Below are 12,777 nucleotides of genomic sequence, written 5' to 3'. Positions count from 1 at the left end.
TGGTTCTTACTAGCTAGTAGGCACTGTGGTGCATCCTGGGAATAAAGCTGACCAAGATACAGTTGTAGCTCCCAATAAGCTCAACGTCAAATAAACGTACTTGGAAACAAATAATTATACTACAGTGTGACAATAAAAGAGATCAGTTAACTTCGTGAGAGGGGAGGTTTTGGAGGGTAGGGGTTGCCTGAGTTGAGTTGTAAAGGATGTCTATTCTAAGCCAACAAGGTGATGAATAAGAGCATTGAAGTCTGGGGTCAAATAAGTTGTACATGAACATAAGGGGTCAAATAAGTTGGTAAGTTAGAGTTTTATATGTGGGACAATGACAGCAGCAAGTGTGGTCCACAGAAGTAGGCTTTAAAAGAGGTTTGTTCATTACATAGTAGAGTTACATTAAGGAGTTTTAAACATAAATGTTGTGCTTTACAGAGGGAATTCTGGGGTGTGTGTGTGAGTGAGGAATAGACTGGGGTAAGATAAAGCAGAGCTATGGCAGTAAGTTAGGTGAGTGAGAATCAAGGCCTAAAGTAATTAGTGGTAGAACCGGAGAAAAGAGAAGAGATCTGAGCGTAAATTGAGGAGTAACAGCCATAGAGTTTGGTGCTTGTACATGTTGTGGCTCAGGGACATGAAGTAGGTGAGCGTGACTTACAGATAGGATTTTGATGTGGTCTGTGGTTCTGTCAGCTAAGCTAGGGAAGACTGGAATGAGAGGAATGAGAGCAGATTTTGCAGAGTTCACAGGAAAGAGAGGGGGATAAGAGGGTAGAAAGAATCAAGATCAGTCTTAGATTTAATCTGAAGCCCCTGCACAAATCCTTCCAGATAACTTTACTGAGGTCAGCTGTAGTATTGTCCCTCAACATCTCACTCGGTACCAGTATCAGTCATAATAACGAGCCTTTTTTTATTAGTTTTATTTGAAGTACTTAAGATGGATTCAGAAGAAAGCAACAAACCCTATTAGTTAAGATCTTTGTGCAACTGAGGTTTTTTATTTGGAAGAAAAATGAAATAAATTTAATTGTTATTTTCCAGTGTATGTATTTTCCAAATTCTTTAAATTTTTTTCATGTATATCCTTTTGACATACATATATTAAGGTTTTTTATTTTTTAGGTTTTTTTTTCACATAAATTGATGACAGGACTTGCATAACAGTGTTACAGTGTTTTCTAACAGCCATAAACATGTGGTACATTTCATAAGTAGTTCCTGTTTTTATTCAGTGTTAGTGGATTGGTGTTCTTTTGAACATAAGGAAAACCACTTACATTGGCTTAAAAATTGTCAGAAAAAATAAATCTAAATTGGAGGGTAGAAGAGCTTAAATCTAAGATTCTGAAGCACACTACCAGAGAGGTTCATCTCTCTGTCTCACATACTCATATACATATAGACATAAAATATTCTTTTGTAAAAAGTTTGTGTCTCTGGGTTGTTTAAACATAATGCTGCTCAGAGGCGCATGGGTTGACTCTTTCATGTGGTCGTGTGCCAGTTTCTTTATGCTCAAGGTTGACAGGTAACAAAAAGTCTTACTTTGGCTGAATCGTAGTTTCCTACCTTTTCAGGGGTGGTTGTCAAATTGTGGTGGACTCCTACACGAGCAGTTTTACTTTAAATATCTGTCTGAGAAAATATGCTAAGACCAAAGACTATTTTGAATCCAGCAGCTGTTTTGAATGAACTCTTATTTTGTTTTTAATTTAAATCTGTGAAAAGTAGTTCAAATAATCCCAAGTACTATATGGATTTTCAAACCACTTGCTAAAGCTGGAGTCCATGAGGGGGTGGGACTATGAGTTGGGAACCACTGCTCTGGAGAAAGTCTTAAAACATGCTTACTTCTGGGTGTTAAGATTTGAGATGTAGTCTGGAATAAAGATAATACCCTTATAATACCCATCTCTGTCTGCATCTGGCAGAGTAATGGGACTTCTTTTTTGATGTGGATGTATATTATCTTCATAGTGCAGTACAGGTATTTTTTTCCCCTTTAAAAAGTAGTTTCTTAAAAGGGTCGCCTGGGTGATTTCGCCGGTTAAGTGTTGGACTCTTGATTTTGGGTTGGGTCATGATCTCAGGGTTTTGAGACCGAGCCCTGTTTTGGACTCCGCAGAGTCTGCTTGGGATTCTCTCTCCCTCTCTGCACCCCTCCCCCGTGCTCACACATGCTCTCTCTCTTAAAAAAAAAAAAAAGGTTTCTTATATTTAAAAAAATTTTTAAGCAATCAAATCTTTTCTCTACCTCTCCTCTCCAGAAATGGGCCTATTATAAAAGGTAAGGCATACCTACTTGATTCTTCTGAAATAGTTTTGGAATTTTGGATATATGAAATTATGCTGATTTGTGTTTCATTTTTATCTTTTAAGGTGGTACTTATTTTTTTCCTGTTCTTGAATATGCAAAAGTATATGCTCACCAGCTAGAGATAACCCATGTTAATATGTTGATCTATTTCTGTCAAAGTTAATTGAGATCACAGTTTGGCATCCTTTCTTCTTCTTTAAATTACTCAACTAATGTTTATATAATTTTTCTGTCATTAAAAAGCCTTTGTAAAATTTTTAAATGGAAAAATGTTTATGTATATTTGTATAATAATTAAGCATTTTTCCTAATGTTGGCTTATCATCATGGCTGATAAGTTAGGAGTAATGAAAGATCAGACTACCTCTGATATAAGTATTGGTCCAATATGTATGTGACATAGTGTATTGATCCAGGTTCATCATTTATCTTTGGAGTTAGTCACTATTCAAGTGAATTTCTGGTTATTTTGTTGTTGACTCTATTCTGTGTTTTCTTTTCTCACATTAATTCTTAATGAATTATTATAGCTTCAGGTTTTATTTTTCTCTCTAAAATATTCATTCACTAATTCAGATTTAAATGCTGATGTTTAGGATAAAGACGGAGATAGAGCCGTTCACCATGCAGCCTTTGGAGACGAAGGTGCCGTAATAGAAGTGCTGCACCGGGGCAGTGCGGACCTAAATGCTCGCAACAAGCGCCGGCAGACGCCGCTTCATATTGCCGTCAATAAAGGCCATCTTCAGGTGGTGAAGACTTTACTGGACTTTGGCTGTCATCCTAGTCTCCAGGTACTACCTTTAATGATGTATATTCTGCAGGCGTTGCTAGGATTCTGTTAAGAGGAAATACTGAGTTCTGTGGTAAGCATTCCTTTGTTATCAGTTCATTTTTGTTTGATCATTCTATGTGATAAAATTGGCAGCTGTTCTTCTTAGAAAAGCCTTTTTAAGGAAAGCGTCAGTAGACTGGTTTTATATGGAGGGTAGGGATGGGGACTTCGTTGCAAAAATACCAGCTTATGAACTGATTTAACTTTATTGATCATGACAGTGAGCTTCAGCAGCTTAAGGAAGTATAATAGGCTGCGTTTAATGATAGTTACTTTATCTAAATTATTTTAATTGTAGCTTAATTTATGTTCAGGTCTTGGTCTAGTCATTAGTTTAGTCTAGGAAGATTTTCTGTTTTGGAAAATATACAGGATTTTAGGGTTGATTTTTTTCAGTAGGACCTAATTTTTGAGGCAGGAGTCACCTAAGAAATGATTCCTGTCCATAGTTTTAGCAACCAGATGGATTCGATTGGATAGATGTCAGAGAAGCAACGAAGAAGAAAAATAGAAGTAATGGGACTGAGGGTTTGAGAACTGAAAGAGTTGGAGATTTTATTCAGCTTGATGGTTATCAGAGACTGATATTTCTGAGGTACAGCATTTTGGAACTGACAGGGTTTGGAACTTAGAGCCTCTAAGTGGATTATAGAATTGGAGGATGGGGGAGGAATTCCAGGGCCTTAGTTAATCTGTTGAAGGAGAGATAATTTATACCTATTGATTTTTTTTTTTTTTTTGGGTCTGAAATGGGAGACAAAGGCATCTGTTGAGAGTGAATGGGGAGCAATAGGTATAGGAAAGGTAATTGAGAAGTGTGATAAATGTTTGGAATAGCTACTGTGAGGACCAGAAGGAAGGACGGATCAGGGCCCATGGAAGCTTATTCCAGCCATATTAAGAGCCTATCTCAAGCTGAAGACATGAATTTTTGTGCCACTAGATGGGATGCTAGAAAGTGGCTGATTGGATTGAACCTGGGTTAGGAATTTGTTATGACGGTAGATGAGTATATGCCTGGGATTGGCCAATTTTTTCTGTAAAGGGCCAGATGATAATTTAGGCTTTCATGTAGTTTCTATCATGACTATCCAATGCTGCAATTGTAGCATGAAAGCAGCCATCGATAATACATAAGTGGATGTGTGTGGCTGAAATCCAATCAAACTATTTACAAAAACAGGTGGCAGGCTGAAGTTAGCAACTATGGTATAAATCATAGGTATGACTTAACTGAGAATAGTATTTATGAAACTATGAAATAAATGAGGTCTAAATTACCCATTTATGCAGATAACGGATAATGAATAACAGCTTACTACTAAATCAGTTGATTAATGAAAAAGGTAGTCAGCTTGAAAAAAAGGAAGACCGAGACTGCTAAATTTTCTTCTACGTTTGTTTCTATTTTGATTAGCCACTTTCCTGCCCCTTGAAAAAATCTGATTAATATTTTCACCCATGACTACATAATATATTCAGCTGAGGGGCTCTGAAAAACTAATGCCTGGGTCTCACCTCTGGAGATTCTGGTTTATTTGGTCTGGAGAACAGCCTGAGTATCTTTTTTTTTTTTTAAGATTTATTTTTTTATTTTAGAGAGCATGAGAGAGCGCTGCGCTCACGCATGAGCAGGAGGGGCAGAAGGAAGGGAGAGAGAATCCCAAGCAGACTGTGTCAAGCGTGGAGCCTGATGCAGGGCTCAGTCTCACGACCTTGAGATGATGACCTGAGCTGAAACTAAGAGCTGGCGGCTTAACTGACTGCGCCACCCAGGTGCCTTGTGCCTGGGTATCTTTTTAAGAGCTCCCCTACAGATTCTAAATGTGCAGCCAAGGTTGAGAACTATTGACTTTTAATTCATTACTCTAGGGCCCCAAGACTGGCATAGGTTTGTTTTGAAATTTTAGGGCATAACAATTACTGTTAGGAATATGGTATAGTAGGCCGTTTTAAACTAATGAATTTTGGGGCAGCTTTTCACCTCATTAATTTTTGTAATTAGCTGAATCATATTTCAGGTACTTTTTAATTTTATTTTTCCTTTTCTTTGGTACGCTACAACATGTTTATTCTGTTCTCCATATAGATTGAGTATGAGTTTAATATAATGAGGCTAATGTTTCTTGCCTACATCTTAAAATTTAACACAGGATTTTTATTGACGGTTACTGGATATGGTTTCTGTTTAGAAGTTCAGTATACATATTAATATTACATGTGATATTTGGTTCAAGAACTAATGAAAGTTTCTTTAAATTAAAAAAAAGGATTCTGAAGGTGATACCCCTCTTCATGATGCAATAAGTAAGAAACGTGATGACATTCTGGCAGTTCTTCTAGAAGCTGGAGCAGATGTTACCATTACAAACAATAACGGATTTAATGCTCTACACCATGCCGCACTAAGAGGAAATCCCAGGTAAAGATCTCACCTTTACTATTTTATATGTAGTTTAAAAATATTTTCCTAGTGCTGGTTCTTTTTTTCTGATGTTGATGAGGAAATAATGGCTTATTTTCATAGTTTATAAATTATTTTAAAGTCTGTGGAAATTATGTCTTCACTAAATAGATTAGTTTTATATTATTTTTTTATTGTTAAACTAATACAAGTATTATGAAATGACTATTGTAATTTATATATTAAATATGGATATAAAGTATCAAGAATACTTGCTTATATCTAAAGATTTAATTAAAATGCATTCCATTTTGAGATTTTCTTTAAGATCATTCTCATTGTGTCCTCTCATCTTATGTTAAGCATTTGCATGATTTTTTTTTTAAGTAGGCTGCATGCCCAGCGTGTAGCCCAACACAGGGCTTGAACTCAAGACCCTGAGATCAAGACCTGAGCTGAGATCAAGAGTTGGAGGTTTAACTGACTGGGGACTCCAGCGCCCCATTTGCATGATAATTTTTTTAACTTGTGGCTTTATAAATAACTATTAAGTACCTGATTCCTTATTAATAATATAATTATACAAGCTTGTAGTGTAGATATTCCCCAGCCATTGTTAACAATAGTGATAGGCAGTCTACTAGAAAAAAAATTTGCTGGTTATAGTTTGAGAAAAACTTCTGGGAAATCACAGAACTCAAAGGATCTGCAGAGTCTCACAGAACAGGAAAATACTTAGTTTTGCTTAATCTAGAGCTTTCTGTGAATGAATTTTTGGGAACAACTTAACCTTGAGAAGCATTTTGGAAAATTGCATTAGATGTCTTCAGTTCATAGTTGAATTAAGTTTGCATACCTTGACGAGGGAGCTAGCTGTTCCCTTTGAAGTTTATTTTGACAGTTTAATCTATCCTGAACTCTTTTTTTAAAATTGAGATAAAATTGACATATAATATTGTTAGTTTCAGTTGCGCAATGTAAAATCATTTCATATATGAATATTATGAAATTTCCCCTATAAGTCTGGTTAACATCCTTCACCACATGTGATTACAAATATTTTTTCTTGTGATAAGGACTTTTAATATTTGCTCCCTTAGCAACTTTGAAATATACAATACAGTATTAACTAACTATATTATATCCCCATGAATCCTTGTCCTCTGGTTCCATACTGCATTTTTATATCATGTATCCTTGTAGTTTTTGCTACTTTTTTAGCTTCTTAGGATCACCACTAGAGGGTGAGCACAGAGAACAAAAGGATTTTACTGCTATTGCTTGTTGATGCTCCTAACAATGGGTATATAATGTGGGAGGAAATAAATGACCATATTTTAGATGATGTCTTGATTTGTTTTTCAAAGTACAAATATTTGAACACTTCATACTTTGGCTGTGTGAAGGAGACAAAGTAGTATTATATGTTCCCTGCCTTTCAAATAGAAGATGTTGATGAGGATAGCACTTACCACAGGCAAGGCCTCTACTAAATGGTTTACGTGCATTATCTCCTTTAATACTTTCAACAGCTTTTTGAGGCAGGTGTTAATATTCTCTTTTTTATAGATGAAGAACATGAAGCTTATAAAGAGAGGAATTTATGTGTTCAAGATCACACCGCTGACTAGTGGAGCAGCTAGAAGTTGAGCAACAATCTGACTTGATAGCTCTTAGGGGCGCCTGGGTGGCTTAGTTAAGTGTCCGACGCTTGATCTCAGCTCAGGTCTTGATCTCGCGGTCGTGAGTTCAAGCCCCATATTGGGCTACACACTGGGCATGGAGCCTAATTTATTTTATTTAAAAAATTTTTTTAAAATTTAAATTCAGTTAATTAACATATAATGTACTATTAGTTTCAGAAAAAGGGGTCAGTGATTCATCAGTCTTGTATAACACCCAGTGCTCATCACATCAGGTGCCCTCCTTAATGTCCATCACCCAGTTATCCCATCTCCCCAACCCCCCCTCCAGCAACCACGATTCCTATGATTAAGAGTCTCTTATGGTTTGTCTCCCTCTCTGATTTCATCTTGTTTTATTTTTTCCTCTCTTGCCTTATGATCCTCTGTTTTGTTTCTTAAATTCCACGTATGAGTGAGTTCATATGATAGTTGTCTTTCTCCAGTTGACTTATTTCACGTAGCATAATACCCTCTAGTTCCATCCACATCATTGCAAATGGCAAGATTCTGTTTTTTTGATGGCTGAGTAGTATTCCAGTGCGTGTGTGTGTGCATGTGCGTGTGTGTGTGTGTACACATACCACATCTTTTTTATCCATTCATCTGTTGATGGGCATCTGGGCCCTTTCCATAGTTTGGCTCCTGTGGACATTGCTGCTATAAATATTGGGGTGCAGGTGCCCCTTCAGATCACTACATTTGTATCTTTGGGCTAAATATCCAGTAGTGCAATTGCTGGATTATAGGGTAGTTCTGTTCTCAACTTTTTGAGGAACCTCCATACTGTTTTTCAGAGTGGCTGCGCCAGCTTGCATTCCCACCAACAGTGTAAGAGGGTTCCCCTTTCTCTGCATGAAGCCTATTAAAAAAAAAAAAAAAGGAATAAGAGCTCTTAACTACCTTATATTACCTTTTCTGTATTATGGATTCAAGACTGAAACACATGGACAGTGAATGATTTAACTAAGAATGTATTAATACATCCATCAGTCCCCTTACTGCCTCTTTGTTTAGGGATATCTTTGACCACTCTCTCAACAATTCTCAACTTCCATGTAGTTCTCAAATTCCCTTTAGTCTACTAGTCTTTTTCCAATCAATTCCATTCTTCCTATTCCCCCCCTTGTTGCTGATCTAATTAAGTACTCACCACTTTTACTTAAAGTATTACAGTATCTTTCTAATTGTTCTCTCTGATTTCACTCTTATCTCTGATTTAACTTTCATACAATTACCAACTTACCATTCTAAAGGCGTTGATGTAATGGCTCCTCTCCCTTGTTCCCAAATCTTCAGTTGCTTCCTATTGTATACATAGAATAAAATTTGCACACCTTGAACTTGGCCTTCATACCCATTTGTGGTGTGTCTTAAGCCTGTCTTTCTAGCTTTATCTCCCACTGATTAAAATCCCTCTTCCTACCTTGCCCTTCAGTTACATTGTGCTGTTCCCCTTTTCTGAAATATTTTGTCTACTTTTTTCATTTATTTAAGCATTTTCTTTAGTCAGGATGTCCTTATCCCCTTTCCTTCTTGATCTTAACCATCTTTCTTTCAGAGATCCTAGATCTCATCATTGAAATTATTTTCTGTTTGCCCTATACTAACTTGTTCTTTGTTCTTATTTTATTGCATTTTATGTCTGTTAGTGTAGTATTTCTCTTTCTGTTAAAACTGTGAGCACTCCTATTCATCTGTGTAGCTCCCACAATACCTTGACTGTGATAGGGACTTAATGAATGTTAGTCTTAATTTGACAGAACAGTGCTAGATGTCACAGGATTTTATGTGATTACTTACAGATTCTGTAGAGAAACTGCTAGAAATTCAAACAGCAATTATTTCAGATTAGAATGGTCACAAGGAGATTTTATTGGGGCGCCTGGGTGACTCAGTCAGTTAAGCGTCTGCCTTCAGCTCAGGTCATGATCCCAGGGTCCTGGGATTGAGCTCCTTGGCAGTCTCCCTGCTCAGCCAGAAGTTTGCTTTCTTCCTCTTACTCTGCCCCCCCCTCGTGCCTACCCCCCCCAAATAAATATGTGAAATCTTTAAAAAAAAGAGATTTTATTGAGGGAATTTAGTTTATCATACATATTAAATCATAAAGTTTAAGATAAACTGAAAATTGAAGTGTTTAGGAAATGAGTAACCTTTAAATATTTTGAATTGATTCACTTTACTGGGAGTAGGGGTAGTATATTTAATAATGGTAATAAGCCTATACAAGGAGAAGAGAGTATACTACTTATATTTCTTCAATTCTTGCATATATCTTGAGAATTCCCCTGAAAATTTATAAGGGTGATTCCTCCAATCAAATAACTGGTGTCAGGTGACATTAAAAAAAAAGGAGAAACGTTATTTTTATTCTGCAGCAAAGTGGTGCTTTAGTTAAAGATACATGATTGTTTTTTTATTCCTATTTCCTTGAGACATTTCATGCAGTTGTGACTGTAGATTGCCAGATAAAGAGTATGATTTTAATTGGACACTAAAGAGCGTCAGAAGATAATACAACTTACGTATCAGTTGAAATTGCAAATTGAGGTAGTTTTCAGTTCTTTTTTTCATATCAAATTTTTTATTCTTATAATATGCTTTTCTTCCCTTGTACTGATCAGTGATGTCAAAAGACAGAAGGAATCATTTTTGGTGTACTCAGAATTTTTTTAAAAAGTCTTTGGCCTTAACACTTACTTGAGAAAAGCAGATATAGTTCATTTATTATTTCCAGAACCTAAAATTAGCATTTTTGAGTAAAATATTAGACATGATTAATATGTACCAACATTTTCCCCTTTCTTATAAGCATTTTATAATTTATACTAATGAATCTATTACCTTGAATTATAACATTTTAATTTGTTCTTTGTGACTTTGTTTTAAACTACAGCTATACTTCTTTAGTGTACTGGGCTTAATTGTTGAAATTCATGTATAGTCGGGGTTTTTTTTTTTTTAATTTTTTTTTTTTTTAAAGATTTTATTTATTTACTTGACAGAGATAGAGACAGCCAGCGAGAGAGGGAACACAAGCAGGGGGAGTGGGAGAGGAAGAAGCAGGTTCGTAGCGGAGGAGCCTGATGTGGGGCTCGATCCCAGAACGCCGGGATCACGCCCTGAACCGAAGGCAGACGCTTAACCTCTGTGCCACCCAGGCGCCCCTGTATAGTCGGTTTTCATTGCAATTGATGGTATTTTAGTTAGTGTAATTCTTAGCTAATTTTGAGGTTTTTCTTTTATTAGAATATATATAATTTCTGCAGTGAATCATTTACATCATTGCAAATGTAACTTAATACCAGCAGAAATGTTTACTTATAATTATTTCAATTTATTATGGTTAGCAGTATGGAAAAGTTTCCAAAGTTTATATGTGCATGTGTATACATATGGGATTTAAGTAGCATTCTATTCCTTAGCTTTGCTGTGAGTAAGCAGTAATAATTTATCAGCCATAAGTTAATAACACAGAGTTATTGGTTGTGCTTTTTAAAAAGAAAATATAATATCCCTGGTTATCCAAAATATGTCTAGATGTCCAATGCTTTTGAAGAATATACTTTGAAATCTAGATTTCAAAGCCTTAGATCAGTATAGATTCTGGATTTATAAGCTGATCTTGATTTTTTTCCTCATGATATAACAGTAACTGAAATAAATACATTAAGAGAGAAAGTTATAAAGCCGTTTCTTTTCTTTCAGAATTGTGGGAGACAATATAAGCTTTTTTTTTTTTTAAGATTTTATTTATATATTTGACAGAGAGAGAGACAGCCAGCAAGAGAGGGAACACAAGCAGGGGGAGTGGGAGAGGAAGAAGCAGGTTCCCAGCAGAGCAGGGAGCCCGATGTGGGGCTTGATCCCAGGACCCTGGGATCGTGCCCTGAGCCAATGGCAGACACTTAATGACTGAGCCACCCAGGTGCCCCGACAATATAAGCTTTCATTCTGAGACACTGAGTATTTTGGTATCATGGTTTATAAAATTTGGAGCATTTTAGAATAGCAGTTACAATATGTCTTAATATAAGTTTTTTTAAAAGTTCAGGACTCTTAACCAAGAACCGTGCTTTTTCTTATTTTTGATATTTAGAGATATTTTCCTTGGAGTTTAGCCATATTATCTTTTTTTGTGTACGGGTGAAATTTCAGATTTAAATGAAGAGCAGGAAGCATTTCTCTTGTTGAAAACTAAATTTCTTTGGAATGGCTTTAGTTGGCACATTACTTAGGTACTTTCTGAGGATGTTGCATTTTTAGCTCTTAATTAAGTTTTTAGATCTCCTTCACAGGCATGGAAATAAATTAGCAGTATTCTCTGCAGAGCTGGCCAAAAACCAGCCAAGTATTTTAGAAGTACTGATATTAGGTAGGTATTTTGGAGGTACTGTTAACAGTTTTATAAAGTTACTTTATGTAGTGTTATTTACAGATTTTTCTTTAATATAAATTGAGTGTGAAAAGTAGCAGCAAAATATGAATAGACCACATGATGTGATACACTTGTGTTTTTAGGTTAGTGCTAAGATAACTTCACAGGCATTTCTTACTTACCTGTTTATTCCCACAAAGGCACATATTAAATCTTACTGAATATGTGAGCAACTCATAATTTTCCCTCTAGAATGTTATGATACCTTTATATAACTTTTTAAATTCTGGTAAATGATACTACGTTGAATATATGAAGATTTGATAATCCAGACCATATCTTCGTGTTTGATGTTTTTCTTATTAACTCTGAACATGCTGAGTGCTATGTATACAAAGTGAGAGAGTATTAAATGATACTGTACTTACAGTGTGTCTATTTTCTCTTATATGCCATACATCCATTCAAACACAGTGTGCCTTGTAATACATAAATATATTTAATGTGACTAATTGAAATGTGATTAATATGAGTAGGAAGGCCTAGTAATTTGAACGAAGTGATAAGATTTATTTATGTATATACTTTGGTGTGCCTACATTCTTTTGAGGGATGATCTTCACTTTGAAATAGAGGAGTGGTCTCTTGAAGATTAATTACTGAAATGTTTGTTTCCATGTGTCAAAGAACATTATATTACGTATAGTTGTATTGCAGTCAGTAAGAAAAATAGAGGGATGTTGGAGAGCTTGTCGTTTTTCCTCTTCCTTCATTTTCTCTCCTCTGAGAGAGAGAGGCTTATGTGTATAATTTTTTTGTGAAGGACAAAGATGACAGGAGAGTCATAGGATGTTATTATTAGAAGAGATCTTCATTTTACCACTGAGGAAACAAGTATGGAGAAGTGGAATACCTACATAGTAGAAAGCCGTGATGCTTAGCATTTCCTTTCTTTTCTGAGGATTGAAAACTTGTGTTTTGGAGTTGGAAGAACTAGATACTGTTTCATTCTCTGCACAAGATATTCTGCAGAATCGTTCGTTTTCTTTCTCACGTTATCTGTCAATATTCAGGTAAATAGCAGTAAAATTAAATGCTAGTCCTGTGGAAGATAGTGACCCGACATTTCTAGTGTATTAATGTTACATTTTTCTTTAAAAT

General features: G+C 35.7%; 1 protein-coding gene across 1 annotated transcript in view; it reads left to right on the top strand.

The window, feature by feature from the left end:
* The window catches only part of MIB1 (MIB E3 ubiquitin protein ligase 1), a 128,869-nt gene that overhangs the window by 71,915 nt on the left and 44,177 nt on the right, over positions 1 to 12,777 (top strand). Inside the window, exons 11-12 of the mRNA XM_045781962.2 lie at positions 2,914 to 3,111; positions 5,423 to 5,574. Coding sequence (XP_045637918.1) covers positions 2,914 to 3,111; positions 5,423 to 5,574 — 350 coding nt within the window. The remainder of the gene's footprint in view (positions 1 to 2,913; positions 3,112 to 5,422; positions 5,575 to 12,777) is intronic.

The sequence above is a fragment of the Ursus americanus genome, chromosome 19 (genome assembly GCF_024610735.1).
Source record: "Ursus americanus isolate L20-20 chromosome 19, mUrsAme1.1.p, whole genome shotgun sequence".
Taxonomy (NCBI): Eukaryota; Metazoa; Chordata; class Mammalia; order Carnivora; family Ursidae; genus Ursus; species Ursus americanus.
This window is presented reverse-complemented; position numbering and strand designations above follow the sequence as displayed.